At 38.2% G+C, this 24,369-nt stretch overlaps 1 protein-coding gene across 11 annotated transcripts in view; it reads right to left on the bottom strand.

The window, feature by feature from the left end:
* ERC2 (ELKS/RAB6-interacting/CAST family member 2) overlaps positions 1-24,369 on the bottom strand; it is a 957,804-nt gene that overhangs the window by 501,101 nt on the left and 432,334 nt on the right. For 7 of the 11 annotated variants that reach the window (XR_014064002.1, XM_081524874.1, XM_081524876.1 and 4 more), the window contains 3 exons: positions 19,882-20,019; positions 11,703-11,843; positions 6,411-6,551 (listed from right to left, as the gene is read on the bottom strand). Coding sequence is in view for 9 of the 11 variants with exons in the window: in XM_081524874.1 (XP_081381000.1) it covers positions 6,411-6,551; positions 11,703-11,843; positions 19,882-20,019 (420 nt within the window). In the remaining 2 variants the exon portion in view is untranslated. Of the gene's footprint in view, positions 1-2,287; positions 2,324-6,410; positions 6,552-11,702; positions 11,844-19,881; positions 20,020-24,369 lie in introns of all 11 variants that reach the window. The other 4 variants (XR_014064001.1, XM_081524873.1, XM_081524875.1 and 1 more) reach the window with 1 other exon arrangement.

Raw genomic sequence — 24,369 nt, 5'->3', positions numbered from 1 at the left:
AAACCTAAAAACAGTTGTCATATGATCCAGCAATCCCTCTCCTGGCCATATATTCAGACAAAACTATAACTCAGAAAGATACACACAGCCCTGTGTTCACAGCAGCACTATTCACAACAGCCAAACATGGAAACAACCTAAATGTCCATCAACAGACGAACAGGTGAAGAAGATATGGTACAAACATACAACGGAATACTAATCAGACATAAAAAGAATGAAATAACGCCATTTTCAGCAACATGGATGGATCTAGAGATTATCACACGAAGTGAAGTAAATCAGAAAGAGAAGGACAAATACCATGTGATATCACTTACATGTGGAATATAAAATATGAATTTATCTACAAACCAGAAAGGGGGAAAGAGGGAAGGAGGGATGGATTGTGAGTTTGGAATGAGCAGATGCAAACTATTACATATAGAATGAATAGACAAGATCCTCCTGTCTAGCACAGGGAACTATACTCAATATCCTGTGATAAACCGTAATGGAAAAGACAATGGAAAAGAATATATATGTATAACTGAATCATGTTACTATAGAGCAGAAATTAACACAGCATTGTAAATCCCCTGTACTTCAGTAAAATATATTTTTAAAAGAATAATAACGTATATTAATTGGCTTTATTAATAATTGGCTATATTCCCAGTGTGTCCAAACAATGGGTTAGCTTAGTTAACTCAGGGAGAAAAAATTAGTCCATGACTTTTGACTTGGTCACCTAAAGGACTGAAAAGTTTGTCTTTGCATCCTGAAGACCCATCACTGGGTTAGAGTAAAGGCAAAATCCAGTAAGTACCATGTCATCGGTATTTCTGGAAATGGTCAACAGGTTAACAGAACTGTTTCTTTGGCCCTACATATCCTGACATGGATGGTGAATTCCTATCAGAGTTTTGGTAAATCAGAGCTGCTGCAGCAACAAAGCCCTCCCCACTTGCCCTCCATATACCCCAAAACCTGATATACTTTGTTTTTTTCCTGTCCCTAACTAGTAAGTGTGATACAAGTTCAGTGTGATTACTTTACATCTCTTTAAAATGATCCAAAGAAAACACATACTTTCTTCAGGATTAATGTTCAAGCATGAAGATATCCCAGTTTTAATTTGTCTTCACATCTCCACTCACTTGAGCCTGCTTATTAACACTTCCATTCAAATATTAAGAGAAAGGAAATTTGGATTATTTTTGTTCCTCTGCTAAAAATCATATGTGGGTACAGAGGTTTAATAAAGATGCTCCAATGAGGCTTGAGGAATTCTGTTTCCTAAAGCAAAATTTGTTTTCAAGGATGAAGTGTGGAGGCTAAATCTGAATAAATACACCCAAGTATCTTGTGTGTCATGCTATATACAACTAGGAACAGTAACTTAACAAAAAGTTCTTGGGTGAATTGTTTACTTTATCCCTGCTATTCCTTTTTCCCATAATGGGAATTTATAAACAAGAGGTAATTAGAGTGCAAGATAGCACAGATCATATCTGCCAAATGACAAACCCCATTCACTTTTATGTATTATTTCTCCCATTAGGTCTACTTTTATGTATTATTTCTCCCATTAGGTCACCTGAGTTGACAAAATCTCCTTCCTTTTTAATAAGTTAAAGAAACAAACTGCTTCATATACACACCTGTCATTAGGATAAAAAACAAACAAACAAAAAATGACCAGTGGCATCTGGGCTATTTTACACATATTTTCACTAGTTACCTGTTTTTTGTTTTTGTACCATTAAGCTATAATCAAAATTGTTGCTGTTATTAGGAGAGTATACTTTAGATTGCTTTCAAATGACATGTTTTTAACTCTTGCAAAACCCATAATAATGTTAGGCATTTAGCAATCTTAAAGGGCATAGCCCTACTTTAAAATTTAAATCTATTTTAACTTCTATCACTTGACTATAACATACATTGAGTTGTTTGCTATTTTACAGACGTTGTTCCTTTTGGCACAGATAACTCTGTTTGAAGAATGTGGGAAAGAATTTCATGAGCCTAGATCTGCAGCTGACCTAAGTTTTTCTATCACCTTAGAGTTAAGACAGAGGTAATACCAGAGCTGGCAATATTTCCTTGAGTTCTTAATTTTTAAATTTCACAGACAAAAGAAATGGCAATGGCCTCTGTAGAGGTCATTTCTTTTGACAGAAAGGAAATGGGAAGAGATTCATAAATATTTTCAAAACTTCCCCAATATGGCACACTGTGACATGTGATCAATGGATCCTCATGCTTTTATATGTTACAGCGGGAACTTTCAGAAATGACTTACTGGGTTGTACATCTGATTGAACAACTGCTCAGCTTGCTACATTGCAAAGTTGGGGAGGCATTGAAGCACAGACAGGGAAAGAAGGAAAGATCCAGAAAAACAGCATTAGCTCAACAAATTCAGTGCATTTGCACAGACAAACTGGTGGTTAAAAAAGAAGAAATTTCAGTTTCTAAACATTCCATAGTGAAAGTGAGAAGCTCTAGGGAAATAGAAATGTTGACTTTGGCTCCTTTAAAAGAATAGCTGGAATAAGAAATTTAAGGTTTGTGTTACTTTCCCTTTCTCAAGTTAAATAACCCATGAAATAAAGAAAGCTGTCCACTTTTGATGATACATGAAGTGCTGGCCTCTAGCAATGAATCAGAAGAAGTGCTCTTGGCCAAGCCTGAAATTTATTACCTGAACTTCAAAGATGGTAATAATAAAAGATTAATTAAATCTTATCACTGAATTTATAGCTCTTCTTTTATATTAACACAAGCTTGAATTTTCTATTTAGTCTAACTTTAGAAAAATATAGATTAGCAAACAGCAGGTTAGCAATAGCAAAATATCAGTAAGCAAGACATTACAGGATTAACAGTAAATGGGAAAAGAAAAAAATTAAGTCAGAAGATTAAAGGGGACCAAAATACAGCATTACCCATTGTCTATTACCAGTTCCTACTAGTAGTTCATAATAAAAAGGTACAATTTTCAGTGTCTATCCTATTATGTTCCAAGTCCTTTAGAATCTGTAATGCTCGTCTATTTTGTGGAGAAGATATAAATGTTTGTGGATTTAAATGTACTAAATAGTATTTTAAATAGCATCCTCAAATTATAGATCTTAAATACCTGCATCATTAATTTGGGACTCAATGCCAAGGGGTAGAAGGTGAAACACTGTAGGATCCTTTTATACGCTTTAAGCCAAGACATCCCTTTGAAGAGCAAGAATTTATTTTTCTTCAACTTTGATGAAGTAAATGTTAATTTTACTGTGGTTTTAAAAAATACCTTCCTCAAAGACGATATTTTTTGGAAAATTACTTAAATAACATAAATCATAGCATTCTGAATTGCTATTGCTTCTCAAATGATTTCTAATCATGTAAGATAAATTTATGTCTACATATTGAACACTAAATACTCACTAATATCAGTAAAGATTTCCTTACAAGTGAAACTCCAACAACAAAGTTGGAGTTCATCGACAAAAGTGGAAAGATGGGGAAGGAACAAATATATCCTGATAACCTTGCTGCCTGACAATGAGAGATAGTTATCTACAGACACAGGGTGGTTCTAAGCGTCACAGTGCTCACAGGCCTTACTTTGGCAGCTGCCTTGAGTTTGAAATCTGGCTGACCAGGTGTGTGGAGCTGTTTTTAAGAGGTGGGATGGAATGTGTAAGAAGTTCCTCTTCTGCCTTTAGTAACCATTTTCAACACAAACTATTTGGAAATGTCTTAAATTGACATAGTGCAGTAAAGAGTTAAAAGCAACTATGTGTATGAATGTCCTCCACAAACTTTTCTGTTGAAAACTCATCTTACCAATTTCTAGCATTGTTTATAAGACAAAAGCAGATTTAAATCACAATTTGGATTCCACTGTCACTAGCAGACAAGGTTTCTGTTCAGCTAAACACATCACCAATGTTGTATAGATTTTATGGCAAAAATACCTGAGCACTCACAAATCTTGAGCAAAACTCCACTGGGAACTCATGGTTTATTTATGACATAATAAAACTATTATGTTTTCAGCTTTCATTTAGTAACCCTTTATATTTTATTCACAAGTCACATACCCTTTTATTTAAAAAGAGGCCCAAACACTCCTTAAGCTTTTATAGCTGCTTATTTTTCCATGAGTAAATGATGTGTTTATATGTATATTAACAAATTTTTGGCTTATATTTTCAAATATTTCATGTAGATTTCAATTCTTTTTAAGGTGATGGGTACTTGAGGTTTTTACAGAATTATTTATTAGCAGAAATTAGAGGCTACTAGAAAAAGTATTTTAAACTTTTGAATTTAGTTGATGTAGAGGGCCAAAAATAACAAAATAATTACTACAGGTTAGGTATAAAAATATTTATATTATAATTACCTTATTTAATTTCACTGTACTATGCATGTAGGAGATAATATAAGACATGCATATACTTAGAAATAAATTATCTTTTCATAAATTAAACACATCCTTTATAGCAAGATAATCATATTTGTTACTTTAACCCTGGTGATGTGGCAGAATGCTAAAATGTTGTCAGGAATAATACTAAAATATTTATCAGATTTGATCTACGCATTTCAGTATATGGTGTCTATCTGAAAGTCTAAGGAAATCACATGCTTTCACTGACTTTGTAGCTTAACTATAATTATGTTGAAAGACACTAAATTGAATTGTACAGATGTTCATCTATTACACTAGCTAAGTCATATTCATGGAAACTATGAACATCAATATATGAACCTCTTACTTTTTAGAGGATTTCCAGTTCCATAGATGCCTTACACTAAAAGGGAGGGGGTCAAGTATGTATCTGAAGACATAATATATGGGATGCCCTCAACTCCATAACGGCTCCTCAGAGTTGATGAAGGGCAGTTTTCATGCCCAGGTGTAGTGGGAGTCCTTCTTCATGACCTAGCATACTTCAAGTGAGGTGAGATGACTCAGGGAGCCAACAAAATTCTCTCAGAGTTATCTTGGAGTCCACTTTATGAGAACAAAAATGTTCATTATATAAAAAGTACCATTCATAGGTTCATTTCTTGATATGCATATGTATGTATCACATATTGCAGAACACATTCATATATGTGTCAAGAATATATATCATACACCCAATGTATAAACAGCCAAATCAATCACCATTTAAACACCCTCAAAGGGGCAATTTAAACTCTATTGCTCGAGATTTCTGCTTAAATAGACTTCACTTTTAAAAAGTGAGATGATGAGAGGATTAGGAAATAGACTTTGTAATAAAAAGATTTTCTGGCTATTTTGTTGTAAAGAGATTTGATCCATATATTTATCTTTTTCTATATTACTAAGAGGACTTGATTACTGTGGAATTTCATGACAGTTTCCTACAATTCTATGATGAAGTGAACACAGAATAATCACATTTCAGTTATACATTGCATCATGCATACAAAATAACATATTAAATTTTAAAATATCCAGAATAATTTCTCCACAGATATATGATGCTTTCACATCCTTATTATATATCATATATTTTCATAACTTTAGTAAACGAATCCCCATTTCAGTGTGCTATGAATTATACATAGTCACATTTTATTATATGGTTTGTTTGTTTAGATTCTTATCATCTCTTCTGAATAAGTTTATAAGTTGTCAAAGGGAAACAAAATGCTTAAACTCATAATGTTATGAGTTTTATGTGAACAATGAATGCAGACATACCAAACAACACAAGGAAAAAGTCAAAGGAACGATGCATGACTGGAAATGTACTCCACAAAAATGTCCAGTTCAGAGAAAACATGTTAATGCTGCAATGCAAAGACCCTGTTTTCTTTACTGAAGCCTTCAACATATAAACTTGCTTAAACATTAAGGCCATTTCTGGTCAAGTATAAATAGTCAATCCATAGAGCTTCCAAGGATTTGACTATTTTCACAAACTTCTAGAAATTTAATACTGTTGGGTAAACTTCTGCAAAGTCCCCTCTCCCCCAAAATTGACCTGCTTCTGAAAAGTAGTAAAAGTTTATCAACGTATATAACAGGGCTCCTGGATTCTTTGACTTATTGAAAACATTTACTGTAAAACATTTATCTTTCTTTATGGTTGAGATTTGCCCAGAGAGTAATGGCTGATCTTTATAATATTTTTCACTTCTACTACTATTTTCATCTATTTCTCAAGCTTTTTTTTTTTTGCCCCAGACAGGAAACCTAAGATAACTTTTCATGTTCAGAGACAGATCTGATGCAGACTTCTTAGGAATAAAGATTGCTTAATTAATTCTTTTATCAGCAGATGACAAAAGATAAGGGGTTTCTATTTTTTGAAAAATGTCTCTTCCTTTCCTATTTTATCAATTCATTATAAAATGAGCATGTTTTCTTCTTAGATATCACTTACCTTTTTTAACTGTGCTTCCAATTTGCTACATTCTTCTTTCTTTTGTTCAATGGCTATTTCTAGAGACTTTAATTTGGAGTCCCTTTTCAGCCCTGCTGAGGCTAATGAAGATGCATGTTCCTTGAGGTCAATTAAACTAGACTGAAAGGAAAAGAATACAAGTAAAACAGTGTAATTTCTACTAGCAATATTTTCAATTTTAATACACTGATTCCATACATAGAAATAAAGTGCACATTAGACAGAGAGGGTAAATAAGTCTTACTTAGGTAACAATAGTTGACTCTGGCCAGGAAATTATGGTTGGCCAGTTTACAGAAGCGAGCAGGATCTAACTGCTATAGAATCAAATGTGACCAAATGGTGTGGTCAGTAAATGCATGTTTCATGTCTCAAAGTTATGCTAATGATCTAAGTCCCAAGGTAGTCTTTACACATCATGGCAAAACAGGCACCCTGAACCTTCCGTTTACATTTACTGCTGTCAGGTGGTGCAGCATCTAAGAAAAATATGAAAGAAAATACCAACTTTAATGCTTTTCTCCCCCAAAAGGATAAATCATGTATAAAAGAAGAATCCTAGTAAGTCTTTATCAAATTCCATTTCTTTAGCAGAAAAATGACCAATGTTATTGCAAACATCTCCCATAGAATCAAAGGTAAATTTATTTAAAAATTCAGACCAAACTTTATGTCCTAGTCCTTTGTAAATTCAGATTCAGAAATATAATGAACCCCCCCAACTCAGACATGGGGTTACCCAAGTTGTTCCACAAACCAAGAGTTTCCCTGTATAGTACAAATACCAAAAGGTAAAGAAATAACACTTGCATATATCACAGTACACAACTTTGCTACCTAGGAGGGCAATGTCTACCAGCAAACATGAAATGGTTAGCAACATCTAACTATGTGACTAAAGTGTTCAGGTTCCACCCAAAACCGGACATGATGCATTTCTTTTATATCCATTTGCAACGCCTAGGAAGATCCTAAGCACCCAGCAGTTTCTTAGTAAATGATGTGGTCTAATACTTTACTGCATCATGAGCACTGGAATAACTACACTGATGATGATACCACCACAATCACCCAGCAAGCAATCCAGGTTCTAACAACTCTGTTAACTATAATTATGTTGAAAGACACTAAATTGAATTGTACAGATGTTCATCTATTAAACTGCTAACTGCTAAGTTGCTTCAGTCGTGTCCGACTCTGTGCGACCCCATAGACGGCAGCCCATCAGGCTCCGCCGTCCCTGGGATTCTCCAGGCAAGAATACTGGAGTGGATTGCCATTTCCTTCTCCAGTGCATGAAAGGGAAAAGTGAAAGTGAAGTCGCTCAGTCGTGTCCAACTCTTAGCGACCCCATGGACTGTAGCCTACCAGGCTCCTCCGTCCATGGGATTTTCCAGGCAAGAGTACTGGAGTGGGGTGCCATTGCCTTCTCCGTCTATTAAACTAGCTAAGTCATATTCATGGAAACTATGAACATCAATATATGAACCTCTTACTTTTTAGACAATTAGCCACAGGTTAGCCACTCTCATTTTTCAGGTCAGGAAACTGAAGCTCACATAAGGCCTTGTCTTCAGCAAGGTTCTCAAGCCATTAAGGGGAGATATACATCTGAAAACCAGGTTTCCAACTCCAATTTCAACGGTGTTTATCATGTAACTTCCACAGAAATAATAAAGGACCTTATAATCCTGGTGGTTCAGATGATAAAGAATCTGCCTGCAATGTGGAAGACCTGGGTTCAATCCCTGGATTGGGAAGATCCGCTGGAGGAGGGCATGGTAACCCATTCCAGTATTCTTGCCTGGAGAATCCCTTGGACAGAGGAACCTGGTAGGCTACAGTCAATGGGGTTACAAAGAGTCAGACACGACTGAGCGACTAAGCACAGCATAATCCACATAATTTGTCATGGTGAAAACTATGATCACCCCAACTAAATAATAAGCTCCATGCTAATAAAAATTGTTTGCCTTTATAAATTTTAAATGGCCAGGTGTAATATTAATAGCTCTCTGTGTCAACTTAGCTAGGCCATAGTCTCCAGTTACTCAATCAAACACTAATCTAAGTGTTATTGTAGAGATATTTTGAAGATGTGACTCATGTCTACAATTGAGTTCACTTTAAGTAAAGGATATTATTCTTCATAATCTGGGTGAGCCTGATTCTATCAGCTGAAAGGTCTTAGAAGCAGAACTAGGTTTCCTTCAGGCAGAAGAAATTCCTCCTGTGGACTGGAGCATTAGCTCCTGTCTGAGAGTTTCTAGCCCATCCTGCCTGACGGCCTTCTGTGTGAATTTTGGACTTCCAGCCCACATAACTATGTAAGTCAATTCCTTGCAATAAATTTCTTAATATGATTAAACTTCTTAATGCAGCTCTGTTTTTCTGATGGAAGCTTGACTGACATACTGAGCCCAGTGGCAGGCACATTATTATATAGGAACAATAAATATGTACAGAAATGCCTGTCTGAAATTCATACAATGTAACCAGTGTTTACAAAATTATTTTCATTTAAAGTTTACACTCCACCAAGTCATCAAAATCTCTTTTCAATTAGAAGCACATATAAATATACATATTGCTTTTAGGGTACAAACACAGGAATAACATTTGCAATCCTTGAAGAAAGCTGTAAATGAGACAGAAGCTTCGGTGCCTTTTCTTTCATACTAACTATAGGAACTACAGATTCTGCAGCTTTTACATTCTTTATATATCAAAGAATGATAATCTTATCAAAGAACTACCCTCTTCTCTAAAAACTAGTGAACTTAAATTTTAGAGAACATAAATTTTGCTTCTAAGCTTCCACTACATTCCTATTACTGATCAATTTTTTCCTTCTTGTACTGCTAATTTAGACAGTACTATAATCTGTTTCAGGTCAGTTCAGTCACTCAGTCATGTCCAACTCTTTGCGACTCCATGGACTGCAGCATGCCAGGCTTCCCTGTCCATCACCAACTCCAGGAGTCCACCCAAACCCATGTCCATTGAGTCGGTGATGCCATCTAACCATCTCATCCTCTGTCATCCCCTTCTCCTCCTGCCTTCAATCTTTCCCAACATCAAGGTCTTTTCAAATGAGTCAGTTCTTCGCATCAGATGGCTGAAGTATTGAAGTTTCAGCTTTAGCATCAGTCTTTCCAATGAATATACAGGACTGATTTCCTTTAGGATGGACTGCTTGGATCTCCTTGAAGTCCAAGGGACTCTCAAGAGTTTTCTCCAACACCACAGTTCAAAAGCACCAATTCTTCAGTGCTCAGCTTTCTTTATAGTCCAACTCTCACATCCATACATGACTACTGGAAAAACCATATCTTTGACTAGACGGACCTTTGTTGGCAAAGTAATGTGTCTGCTTTTTAATATGCTGTCTGGGTTGGTCATAGTTTTTCTTCCAAGGAACAAGCATCTTTTAATTTCATGGCTGCTGCCACCATCTACAGTGATTTCGGAGCCCCCAAAAATAAAGTCTGTCATTGTTTCTGCATCTATTTGCCATGAAGTGATGGGATCAGGTGCCAAGATCTTAGTTTTCTGAATGCTGAGTTTTAAGCCAACTTTTCCACTCTCCTCTTTCACTTTCATCAAGAGGCTCTTTAGTTCTTCTTTGCTTTCTGCCATAAGGGTGGTGTCATCCTCACATCTGAGGTTATTGATATTTCTTCCAGCAATCTTGATTTCAGCTTGTGCTTCATCCAGTCAGGCATTTCACATGATATACTGTGTATATAAGTTAAATAAGCTGGTGACAAGATACAGCCTTGATGTACTCCTTTTCCGATTTAGAACCAGTCTATTGTTCCATGCCCCATTCTGTTACCTCTTGACCTGCATACAGATTTCTCAGGAGGCAGGTCAGGTGGTCTGGTATTCCCATCTCTTTCAGAATTTTCCACAGTTTGTTGTGATCTACATGGTCAAAGGCTTTGGCATAGTCAATAAAGCAGGGTAGATGTTTTTCTGCAACTCTCTTGCTTTTTCGATGATCCAGTGGATGTTGGCAATTTGATCTCTGGTTCCTCTGCCTTTTCTAAATCCAGCTTGAACATCTGGAAGTTCACAGTTCACATACTGTTGAAGTCTAGCTTGGAGAATTTTCAGCACTACTTTGCTAGCATGTGAGACGAGTTCAATTGTGCAGTAGTTTGAGCATTCTTTGGTGTTGCTTTTCTTTGTGATTGGAATGAAAACTGACCTTTTCTGTTCCTGTGGCCACTGCTGAGTTTTCCAAATTTGCTGGCATATTGAGTGCAGCACTTTCACAGCATCATATTTTAGGATTTGAACTAGCTCAACTAGAATTCCATCACCTCCACTAGCTTTGTTCATGGTAATATTTCCTAAGGCCCACTTGATTTCGCATCAGGTTTAAAATTACCAAAATCCAAGGGCTGAAGTGACACTCTGGAGCTGGGAAATTGGCAACTATGCTGAGATAGAATCCAAGAGGGCAAAAGAACAAATGTGTCATAAAGGAGATAAACATGCTCTTCAGACAAAATGAAGTGTCCAAATGTGGACAACAGCATGTATCTCAGGGTTTTGGAGACTGAAGAAAAGAATGTGCACATTGCTGCTTCTCACACTTCAACAAAGTACTGCTAAGTAAACTGACAGGGTTATAGGTATCCTTCAGTACATGGATACTTTTCATAACCACCACACAAGAAATTTCTTTAAAGCAGGTTGTTTCACATTATAAATGCAGATGAAATTTATATTCTGTATCCTTGTTTGCACTAGCATTAAAATACTGTTTCAGACTGAGCAGCCACAACCTATACCTATGGGTCCAGCATGGTACCACATCTCCTAACCTGGGGGTATCGGCTGATTCATTTGAGAAGTGTAAATGAATGCATAGCACCCAACACAAGGATTAGTTCCTAACAGGCCCTCAATAAAGTGGAGTTATTGTTATTATTATCAGTGCTTTTGTTGTTCTTGTTATCTCAAACAAGAGATCGTGAAATCCTCCAAGCCATATGAATATGGCAAGACAGCAAAAAAACTTTCAGGGAATTACATTATATGTGGTTATTACGGTACAGAAGATAAGCCCAGAGCATCACTGGATGAAGGGAGTTACAGTAAATACTGTTCTGTAAATTCAGAGAGATTTATAAAGCAAAGTTAACTAGATACTCCAAGTCTTCACACAGTCCCACAAACTAAGTCTCTAGTCTGTCTCAGCTACATGGATATGGGTTGATGAGGACTACTCATGTGGTTCACTTGTTTTTCCAGACTCACCTCTTTTTCAGTCAGTTCAGCTTGTAAAGCATTGACCTTCTCTTTCAGGTCTTTGTTCTCTTTTCGGAATGATTCTATCTCTTCTAGTCTTTCCCGATCATCTCTTTCCCTTTGTTCTTTCAAACGCTCAATTATTCTTTCCTGTGAGGCAATTGCCAAATTAAAGGAAAAAAAAGTGAGAATCTATCAGTGTGAGTGCCAAGGCATGCTATAGAAAGAAGTAACACACATAAGAAGTGCTCCTATGTGTATTGGACTCAACATACACAAGGTATTCAAAATTGGGTTTGTGAAGAGAGGTTGTGCATAACAGTATTTGGGAAAGACAATCAACCACAGCTTTCAGCTTGTTAATCAAAGTTAGTACCACAGGGTTGCCATGGACCTCAATGCTCAAGTTCATGGTGGTACCAGGAATTTCCAAGAGCAATTCCAGAAGAATGAGGTTCAGGCACCAAAACCCAAAGCCTTGTATGAGGAAGGGGAAGACACAGAACCAAACTCTTGGATCAATCCTCTTTGCTTGGCTTTCCCATCTGATGTCAAATGACCTTCCTTGATTTCTGAAGACTCTTTTTGTGAGAAAGAGGATCAGAGAGGGGCAGGACCTAGACCCTCAAGGACATAAGGCTGAACTCACAGTGAGAACTTGAGACAAAATAAGGATTAAGTTCATTATGTCAGTGATTTTCCAATGTATCTGACAGTGTTTATCTTCTTCCATGCTTTTTTCAACGATTTCTTGGCCACCAGTAGAGACTCAAAAGCATTGCTCAAGTTTCTCAGAGCTATCTGAGGTACTGTCTCCTGGGCTACAGTTCTCATTTTGCCACAAATAATACTTAACTCACAACTCTCAAAAGGGAAAAAAAAAAAGAAAAGAAAACACTGTTAGAATTTGAGCAAAGTTCAAACAGAATTTTTCTTTACTAAGAGGTCACTACTGCTAGGCACTATGATACCTTCTCACCTAGTCCTCATCACACCTGTACGATCTGAACCAGGACTACTGGTAACAGAGTAATGGGGAGGAAAGCCAGGCTTAGAGAGGCCAGTTGACTCATCCAAGGTGACCCAGCTCAGAAACATAAGGCCCACCCTGACACCCAGGGCTGTCTGAGTCTTAGCCATGTCCAAGAGAACACACCGCCACAAACACAAGCCATTTAAGGAGATCTGAGTACCTGACTGCCCTTGAGTTTTATGTCTAAAAAAAACATTACTCTGGTAGATATGTTTTTCAAAAGGATGAAATCTTTCTGATAGCAAAATAAGAACCCAACCACCCCCCTTTTTTTAAGGAAAATTCTGCTCAGGTAAAATTTGAGTTAGATTTCTGAAACTTGTGTCAAATTACCCAACACCTACTTGGATTTTCTTCTAGATGATCATGTTAAAAAATTTTGGTGCAAAAAATGATTCTTAAGAATATTGTCTTTCATATTCTGAAATTCTCTGGTGGTCCAGTGGTGAAGGATCTGCCTGCCAATGCAGGGGACATGGGTTTGATCCCTGATCCAGGAAGCTCCCATGTGCTGTGAGGCAACTAAGCCCATGTGCCACAACTACTGAAGCCCACTCACCCTAGAACCCATGCTCTGCAACAAGAGAAGCCACCACAGTGAGAAGCATGTGCATCGCAACTAAAGTAGTCTCCACTCGCTGCAACTAGAGAAAGCCCATGTGCAGCAATGAAGACACAGCACAGCCAAAAACTAATATTAAATTAAAAAAAAAGAATATTGTTATTTATATTCTTATAAGTATACAGTACAAGACAAAGCCTGATACATAAGACAACTATAATTATAAAATACACAGTTTTTAACAATACAGTGTTTAACGTAGAGGGAAGTTAGTTTGAACACTTAGCCTATGATTTAAGATCCCCCAGGGAAGTACTTAGGCTTCCCTGGTGGCTGAGATGGTGAAGAATCTGCCTACAATGCGGGAGACCTGGGTTCGATCCCTGGATTGGGAAGATCCCCTGGAGGAGGGAATGATAACCCACTCCAGTATTCTTGCCTAGAGAATCCCCATGGACAGAGGGGCCTGGTGGGCTATAGTCCATAGTGTCACAAAGAGTTGGACGTGACTGAGCAGCTAAGCACAGCATGGAACAGGGAAGCAACTGTTCTAACCCAACGACAACAATTTATATGTCTAATGCTTTCAAGGGGGGAAAATACCACTGCTGTTTTTAATTATTTAAAAACACCTTAAAATGAAATATACTATTACAACAGTGGGGGTAGAAATGGCATAAATGAGTCTATTAATTGTCTGTATTTGTTTCTTCTTGATTTCATTACTATCCTATTTTACTCATCTGTGCTATGGGGGAGTGGATGACTATGTGATCAACGGAAGGAGGAAATGGCCTCAGCGCACAGTAAATCTCTCAAGGACTTTTAACAATTTCAGCAATTGAGACCATACTGCCTTTGGCCTGCACTTACTGCCAAAGCCTCACAACTGGTCACCCAGTGGGCAGACCCTCTCCATCCTGTCACTTCCACCCCATAGTGTTGGAGTGACATTTTTAAAGCCCCAAACTGACCATGTGGTGGTGGCTTAGTCACTAAGTCCTGTCCAACTCATGTAACCCCAAGGACTGTGGCCTGCCAGGCTCCTCTGTCCATGGGATTTCCCAAGCAAGAATCCTGGAGTGAGTTGCCATTTCCTCCTCTAGGGGATCTTCCCAACCCAGGGATCAAACCTGGGTCTTCTTTACTGACTGAGTCACCAGGGAAGCCCTGACCAAACTGGCCACGTCAGTTTATTATTTAGAAACCTTCCCAGGAATCACTCTGGCCAGAAGATATGGCATTTATTTCCACTAGACACGCTTATTGCATGTCCACTCTCTCAGCCTAGCTTTCCAAAGGGCAACACTCAAATCTTACGATTCTCAGGCCTGGGCAAATTGCCTGGCATACAACAGGCAATTAAAAAGGCTGAGGGAAGGAACAAGAATTCAAATCAGGGGTCATCCTGTCTTTAAAGGAAGGGAAATAAAATTAAGTATGCATGCTTACATCCAGAAGGTGTCAGAGTCACTTGGAAATGAGGTTGATCTGCTCTAAGCACTTGTACTATTGACGGGGCATTGATGACAAACCAAATCAGCAAGCAGTTTAATGTTTTTAAGCATTATTGATGATTCAATACTGCAAAATATTTCTCCGTCAATCACAAAACTAATTTAACCATCAGCCGCGCAGGGCCAGATGTCAAAAACATGTGTTAAAAGGCCCTAATATGCCATGATCTACTTGATTAACAGCTAACTTGCAGAAATTCCAACAATGTGTTCTTGTTTTAGTCTTATTTGCATTGGCAAGTGTTCCTTGTGCACCCATCTGGCTGTGCACAGGTCTAATCTACTTGCTCTTTATCACTGGATGGGAACTGCATGGCAGTGGCCTCCAGCTGCTATCTGGCTGTCTCACTGCTTATCTGCCATGTGGCTTTACAAATACTGGGGGCTCCGTGAACTTCTGTGTGTCAGTCCTGGAGCTAAGTCATATTCAGTCTTAACTCACTAAGGGGCGTTATTTTTTTTTTTTTTAACACTCTCTGCATATCTGAATAAGTTCTGGAAAATTAAAAGAAATAATACATTCCCTGGGATGAATTAATAATAATCCAAGTGAAAAGGTGACTAGTGCCTAATGGGTTCTATTCATTAGCCAAAAGACAGCAAATAATTAAATATTCTATGATTTTCAATTAATCTTTTTCTTTTTTTGCACCATATCTTGTTGCAGAGGATCTGTCAATTTATATGTGGATAAAAATGCAACTTGTGAGGGAAAGGTCACTGAAAGAGATTGTACTGTCAAACACAAAGACCAGAACATTTGAATTTTAGTCCCATTCCATCACCCATGAGCTGAGTAGCCTTGGGATAACCCAGGGAAGGCAATTAAGTCCCAACCAAGGGCCAGCTTAGGGTACAAGGGGCTTCCCAGAGTGCTGCATTGAGAAGTTAACTGGTGCCATGGTTGATTAATGACATCTACCCAGGGCCCAGAATAGACACTGGACCAGAACAGAACAGTGCTGCACAGGTCCCGGATTTTCATTTCTGGGCATGTCATTTCACCTCACTAAACCCACTTCCCATCTTTAAAATGAAAGAGCATGGATCTACTGTTTCTCAAAGTATGGTCTTCCAAATATTTGCATCAGAATCATTGGGCATCCTTGTTAAAAATCAAAGATTCCTGGGCCCCACAGCAGAGCACAGAATCAGAATCACTAGGATAAGAAGTTTTCTTGATTAGTGGTCCCCAACATTTTTGGCAGGGACCAGTTTCATGGAAGACAATTTTTTCACGGAATGAGGCGGGGGTGGGGGTGATGGTTTCAGGATGATTCAAGTTCATTACATTTACTGTGCACTTTATTTCTATTATTATTATATCAGCTCCACCTCAGATCATCAGGCATTAGATCCCAGAGGTTGGGGACCCCTGCTCTAGATGACAAGATTATTTTGGATACATATAGAAGTTTGATAACTACTGGAATATAAACACTTAAAAGTAAATCTACTATTCTTTATCCCATGACAGGGAAACTTGCCAGTTTCTATCAAATTGTTTTGTCTGTTTTTCAAATACACTATATTCTGATTTTTGGCACCTTTTGAAAATTCCCTCTGTGTTTGCTTTTATTCTTCATCAGGTGAAAGGCTAAAAGTTAGATGCATATAGGGTTTGGAAACCAATAGCTCACTGACCAAAACCACCCCACAGAGCTATTTTGTTCAACTTGAGCATCATATTTTAGTATCTGAACTTGAACATTTTGAGGTAAGTCAATGACGCTCCAGCTTGTTATAGTCACCAGCAGTCCCAACTGCTTAATACTAAACCCACTTCCCTCATTTTTGCTCCCTGCCTGACCCTACATGGCATCTAAGTTCTCAACTCCTCATGTACAGTCAAGTACAGATTTCACATGCTTGAGACTGTGGATCAGCAAACTGAATAATTATTGTCAATGTAACTCCAAAAGATAGTGGAATTGAGAGGTCAGCTAGTTTAAATGTTCGTTTTGAAGATAAGGTACTGAGATGCCCTGAGAGGAGAACAGATTCGCCCCATGTGATGCAACTATCAAGTAGTAGAAACAGTTTGAGGGAGCCAGACTCGCACAGACCCCAGACTTCCTTCCTTGGTCTCCCTTAAATCTCAGAGGAAGTGCATAAGTAAAAGGAGTAGTTCCAGATTCAAGAATTGTTTTGGGACTTAAACTAGAATAAATTAAATCTCAGGAGGGGGAAAAAGGATAAAATCCTGCCAAGAATACATGATATGGAAAAGTATATGGTATAAGTTTATTTCTGTATATTTGGAGAAAGAAATCAAGGGTACAAATGGACGGACATCATGTCACTGAAAGACTGCAGAAGGGATACATAATCATTAATAGTTTTTGAAACAACATTCTCCCATTCAAATTTTATAAACAAAATTACTACTAGAAAGTTTTGATACTAAATTCTTGAAAATTGTAAAAAGAATATTTTTCCCTGAAAAATCATCTTATTCTTATTTTTCCAAATAAAAACCTCATCTTTCATAATTTAAAGTTGTAATCTTACAATTTTAATAGGAACATTAAGACTATTTAGCCATTGAAACCTGGTTGCTTGTTCACCTTCTATCTTTTTAGCATAGAGCAGTGATTCTTAGACTAGAGTGTACACCACAGTCACCTAGAGAGTGTGATGGAGTGCAGACTTCTAGGCGCTACTTGAGGCTCTGATTCAGGAGGTGTACATGGGGCCTAATAATTATACTTTCGACAGACATCTCCTGGTGATTCTGGTGTAGACGTCACATAAAACTTCTTTAAGATTCACTGACTTCTGAATCAGTGGGCTATTTAATCTAATTCCCTCATACCACAAATGGAAAATCTGAGGCCCTGGGAGTGAGTTATTTGTCAAGGTCACCCAGTTAGTGGCAGAGCTGAGACTGGCTCCTAGGCCACCATCCACTAGACCTCATTACCTCAAGGTTTATGATTACAGGGAAAATAGTAGGAAACAATGCTGTTATTATAGTGTGAAATCCAAAACAAAACAAAAAAAAGACCCCATTAGCTCTTGCATTTGTGGGAAATCCTACAAAGTGCGACAGAATAAGAAATGATGAGAAAGACACAGAAAAACAGCATAATGGGGTTTACTTACATACTTTAAAACTCAAGATTTCTTTTGTTTGCTTCAGAGTTTGAAAATAATTACGCTACCAACTAAAATAAATAAATTTATAAAAAAAAAAGAAAATAATTATGTCAATAACATGGACCTACTTAAAGACTGCACTGATTCATGATACATCCAACCAAAAATAAGCTATCTTTCTTCAGAATTCTTGCAAACTTTACCTCATCTGCCCTTGGGTACTGATTCTTTGACACTTAGAAAGTGATGGGAAATTCAACTCCAAGGCCTTCTGGTGCCCAGCCCAGCACACTACACACCTCCTGTGGGTAGGAGTACAAAAGTGCCCAGAGAATGAATGAACTAACTTGGGTAGAATGAAATGAACTAGAAATCGTTTAAGGAATCAGTAAACATCAGAATGACCTATTAGCCTAATAGATTTTCTTCATTCTTTTGGTCAAAGTAATCCTTTTAAACATCAGTCAGAATTAAGACTTCCAAATGGCTTCCTACCCCCTTCAGAGTGTAAATCAAAGTTTTTCATCCTTTCTCACAAGGTCCTTCAAGGAATACTCCCTCTCTACCTACCACTCCCCCTCTGCACTTGATTCCCTCCAGTACATTCTCCCTCCAGAAGTGCTCATGGCTCATCCCTCACTTTCCTCAGGTCTTTCCTTATATGCACCCTTCTTAGTAAGACCTGACCTGGTCATTCCACCCCAGAATTCCCTGAACCCTCTCCTTGCTTTCTTCTATAGAAAGTATTACCCTCTGAAGTCTCACGTGTTTTACTTATTTATTTTCTATGTCTCTTCAGTTCCATTAGAATCTAACCTCCATGAGAGCCAGGATTTTCACCTACTTCTTTTCTCTGCTGGATCCCTGGTGCCCACAAAAGTGCCTGTCATATGGTGGTGGCTCATGAACACCCACAAATAGTGCACTAGACATGGGGGAAGGTGAGCCAGCACACACAAGTAACATACATATACAGGTATGCTGCTTGGGCTTGGAGTCTAGCAGAGAAAACCAATTAATCACATTAAAACAGAAAAATGAACAACTAAGATTGTGACAAGAGCTCTGGGAAATTCATGGTGTTCATGAAAACATAATAGAGGATTTTACCTAGGAGGCTTCCCCAAGGAAATGATTGATAATAATAATAACAGTTAAAACTTAATATACACCTATTATCCTAAACACTTTCCATATATTAATGTATTTTCTCCTCAACATAATCCACTAAAGTAGGTACTATTATTATCCTCTTTTACAAATGAAGAAACTGAGAAAGTGAGAGGTTAAGTAACTTATCCAAAGTATTAACTGTCAGACCTAAGATTTGAAACCTACGAGTCTGACTCCAATATCCACAATCTTGATGCTGTGCAATACAGCTTCTCAGCTCTCAGAAGAAGAGGAATTAAATCTACAGGGAGTAAAGAACACTCTGGGCTCAGCAATAGCATGTGCGAAGGGTCTGAGGCAGGAGGAAACAATGGTGCACTTAAGAATCTAGAAGGCCAGCATGGCTAGAGCACAAAGTATGAGGGAAAAGAGATGGGGATAAGGCTGGAAAAGGAGGAAGGAAAGATGAATGGAAATAAGGAAGGGACAGAAGGAGGGAGGAAGGTAAAGGAGGCAGGCAGAGAAGTGGCTAGTCAGGTGAGAGCCAGAGAACACGACAGGATGGACCCTAAGGGCAAGGTTAAAGATTTCAGTTTCCATCATCCTAAAAACAATGGCAAGGTAGTGGAGTTTTTTAAGCGGGGCCAAGGGTGAAGTGATCAAGTATGTATTTCAAAAAGATGGTAATGGCTTCAGCATGCTGAGTCTACTGCTGAAGACTGCACGGATAGGGAAGGACCGGCTGGTAATAGGGTTGGTGTGAGTACATGGAGAAAAACAAACACATTGAAATGCATTTGGACCATTTCCTCCCAACGACATTTCCGTTAACCACACCACAGCTAATGTTTAGTCCAAGCTCACCTTCTCTGACAAAGCCTCCTCGAGCGTCGCCAGTGCAGTGTCTGTGTTACTGGAATCAGTCTGCAAGGACTTCACTCTGTCTTTCAGATTGGTCAGTTGCTTGTCTTTATCCCTAAGCTGTTCTTGTAAGTTTTCAATCTGAAAGTAAAAATCATCATATTTAATGCACAGTTTATTACATATCCAGTACAGTGGATCTATGGGGGAAAAAACAAAAAAAGACCCAAGATTATGGAACTTGTAGGTGTTGGGAGGTTACACTTTTATTTAGAATCAAGGCCATTTTGACAATACTGTCTTTCTTCCATGTAATTCAACTTTGTGTTTAAACAGCAATAGAAATGAGCAGAATATCTCCCTCCATGCAAATGCAAGCCCTTGAGACAACATAAGCACTATTATTTCTATTTCTATCCCTTTCATTAGCCCTTTAAGTCTTTGAGTCCATAAACCTAATCTTGGTGCAGTGAATCAGAGAAACATATATGCAGAATTCATTCAATGAACAGACACATACTGGGTGAGCACTGAGCACCATATCAGTATATGGCAGAACCTATGTAGTCATTCACTCACTCCTTTATTCAGCATTAGACTTTGTGTGATATGCCAAATGCTGTCAAGTGGCTGTTTCAAAGTAACCACATGAAAAGCCAAGTAGGTTATCACCAGTAGACTGTTAATGGGAAGAACTTGTGATATAAATCAAATGTAACAAGTACTAAACACTCCATTTGGCAAGTAAGTCATGTGCTGGCAACCAACCAGCCACTTTTATCCACTATCTGCAGCCTGAAATAAACACACCAAATAGCCGATTATAACGCCTGCCCAGGAGCAACAGCAAGGACTTTCTCTTGGGCATTGCATACATTATCATTCATGTTTTTATTCTCTGCTTTCAAACCATGTATTTCTTATCTAAGGATTAAAAAAAAGTCCCACTGTACAAACAATTTATTCATATTAAGGGTTTTAAAATGACAAGGAAAAAAAGCAGTACAACTCTAAGATAAGTTCATTCAAAATATTTGTATTCTGCATGCAGGCTTTCTCAGGAAATCATTCCAAATGCGTTTCACAATGTGCAACTCAAACAAATTTTGGGATTACTTGATTCATGTAGCATGAATCTGGAATGGCAACACAAATATGACCAGAGTAGAAGCAACAATGAGGAGGAGGCAGAGTGACAGCAAAGGTGGCAGCAAAAGCTCCGAATGCAAAGATAATGACTCCACTGACCCTCAGTCTGAGGACAGGGGATGTGAGTAATTTTTCAAATGGCTAAAACGGATGTGGGCCAGTAGAGATGGACTTTTCCTCCTTCCATTCTTCCCACTTTTCTTTGCTCCCTCCTTTTTTATTCATGCCCTTTCTCCTCATTTTCTTTTTCCCCTTTTTGTCAATGTACTTCTTTTTTTAAGATATGTTTTTGTGCCTTGAGACAGACATCCTGGTTTAGATGAAATAACTAACCTTTTACTTCATCAAAGTGCACTGTGTTCCTATTCAGCTACCACTGTGAGAATTCACTGTCCCTCCATGGAAAACACAGGAACTCAAAAGGTATAATCATCTGCCATCAAAACAAAGGCTCTTTCCATTCCAGACAAGTGTTCATGTGATTACAGGACATCATAAGCAAATACACGAGTGAGCAAAAACATGGGTGGTTACATGTCAGAATGACAGTTGCTCTATAGAAGTCAGCAGCTGAGAGGACTAACTCTTGCGAGAGACTGTGTGTTATTATTTCTGAGTACACTCACACCCACATCTGTGTCCACATATGTGTGCAAATCCATGGCAGCTCCAAGCAAACCAATTAAGTTCTCCAGCCTAGAAGACAGTGCCCTGGATAAAGGAAGAGACTTTCTCTCAGGGCATCAGCCTTGGGAGATTTCAAAGGACTTCAGGTGTTGGACATAGAGGCTAAAGAAGACTGCTGTGAGCCTGTGTGAGACTCTCTGGGGCCTTCTCAATTACTGGGGATATTAAGGATATGGAGGGTCAGTGGTGTGAGGAGTATGCAGGTAGGAGATAAGAGCTGGAGAAATGTGGGCTGGTGAGACCTGGAGACACAGCAGTGACACAGCTACTGATCTCACATCTAAGAACTCAGCAGAAGAGCCAATTATTTCACAGACAAGACTGAAAAACAGATCTGGAACTGGAGACATTTACAGAACAAGGGATACACCACTTTAAAAATGTTGCACAAAGATCGCCAAGAATGATTCTTAATAAAGACAAAGTACAGACTAGGGTGGGGAATATAGCCTATTGTGTAAGTAAGAAATAAAACTACAAACAGATACATACATGCAACTATAAAGTACCATTTTTTTTCTGGAAAAAAAAATGACAAGAAATTTTAACTGTGTTTAACTTTGGGGAAAGGGTCTAGGGTGCAAAAAGATGGAAGTGAGCTTTTGTTTCTCATTTTCTTACATTTCTGTAGTGTTTTGCTTGAACTTTCTAACCATGTAAATTTTATTCATTTTTAATGCCGATCAACATTATCTGGATGGAGATATTATGGGTCATTTTCAGTTTATATTTGTATATAAAAATTTAAACCATTATGCTAGTATTTAAAATCATATTTGCATGCTGATGATAACTGGAAAAGGAGTGAAGAGGGAAAAAAGTAGAATGTAAAATCATGATGTTTGTATGTAAAAAGAAAAATATTTGGTATAGAAATATATATATATGTAATTCTTTAAAATATTATTTGGTATATTTGATTTTACAATTCTTCTTTATACTTTCCTACATCTGTCAGCTTGCTTTTCTTGAATATAACAGAATAAAAGATATTTAAAACCAACTACAAAATATTAGAATGGTTCTTTGAATATGTTTTAAACGATAAGTTTGTACTTTTTATTACAAAAGGACTCATTGTAGGAGGAAATTTTTGTTTTTATTGTTCAGTCACTAAGTCATGTCCAACTCTTTCCTTCTTTGTTATTCCAAGAAAGGAGGACTCAATTCTTAAAATTAGGAAACTGGGGATAAATGTAAAATTCTGTATCTTTCAAAAAATTATTTTGCAGCTTTCTAATGTTCATAAATCATTTACAACAAACATTTACCAAAAAAAAGGCGTAAATTTTTCTTCAAAATGTGAGATCATAGGTTCAAATAGCAGGCAGTGGAAAATAAGCAAATTGAAAACCAGGATTAGGATGGGGAGGTCTGAGGATGGAAAGTGAGGATTTTGCGAGAAACTGCACATGCTGCAAAAAATGGAATCCACCTAAGCAACATAGTCAACTTATTGGTCACTGTGACTTAATAAAATAAGAGATGGACCTGAGCACAGGGCTGTCCTTGCCTTCGAATTAAGCCACCTTTTCATCAGAGCTGGACAACTCAGAAGGAGACAGCCTTGCTGCAGTGGTGCCTGTGCCTCCCAGAGCAGACCACTGGAGAGGAGATACGGGTCAGGGAGAGCTCAGGCCCAGGGGTCACTGGGCAGCCCTCAACCTAATAGCTTCAAGCTGACTACTGAAGCCTCGGGTCTGCCAATTTCAAGGAGGGTCAATGCCCAGAGGGAGTTTTTTGGTGAGTTTTCACACAAATGTGGTCCCCAGTGGGAGTTGTCACTGACTGAACAGCAGCATCCTTCTTGACTCCACATTTTCTCCCCCTCCCATTTGGTCTCCAAATTTCAGCGCATCCACCTTCCTACAATGCAGATCTCACTGAATGACTTTTTTTCTTAGAACTCTTCAACTAGTCCCTCACTGCCTCCAGATAAAGCCCAAACTGCCTGACATCATAGAAGAGGCCCCTCATGGGATGGCTCACTGGTTTTCCACCATCCCACAGCCTTGCCTAATCTCTCCCACGACCTCCCAGCGCCAGGCTTCCTCATAGCCTCTCCATCTTTGCCTTCATTTCTTCTTCTAGGGAGATTCTTCTCATCCTATTTTTTTTTAACCAAGTTCTACTCAAACATTTAGATATCAACATATTAATTAACTCCTCCAGGAAGCCTTCTTTTCATAACACCCACCCTGGCCCAGGCTAAGTCCCCTACTATTCACACACTTTTCAAATTGCCTCTTTAATTGTCTCTTTACAAAGTGACTGTGAGTTCCATCAAGAATTCTGTCATACTCACTCTGTATTTCTGGACACAGCACCCAACTGTGTTGGCAATACCGTGTATTTACTTACTGAATAAATAAAAGAAGGAAGGAAGGAACCCTAAAGAGAATGTCTTGTGTGAAAGGAAAAGACCAGACCAGGTGATAGCTGAGTCCCTTCAGCTCTTAGATCCTACAAAGAAGAAATTAAAAGCATGAAGAAGCTCTATATATAGTCAGTTCAGTTCAGTTCAGTCGCTCAGTCGTGTCCGACTCTTTGCGACCTCACGAATCGCAGCACGCCAGGCCTCTCTGTCCATCACCAACTCCCGGAGTCTACCCAAACCCATGTCTATCGAGTCGGTTATGCCATCCAACCATCTCA

Source organism: Giraffa tippelskirchi, chromosome 9 (assembly GCF_054371585.1).
Source record: "Giraffa tippelskirchi isolate mGirTip1 chromosome 9, T2T-mGirTip1v1.2.pri, whole genome shotgun sequence".
Lineage (NCBI taxonomy): Eukaryota > Metazoa > Chordata > Mammalia > Artiodactyla > Giraffidae > Giraffa > Giraffa tippelskirchi.
The sequence above is the reverse complement of the archived record's forward strand: the minus strand, read 5'-3'. Positions and strand labels throughout refer to the sequence as shown.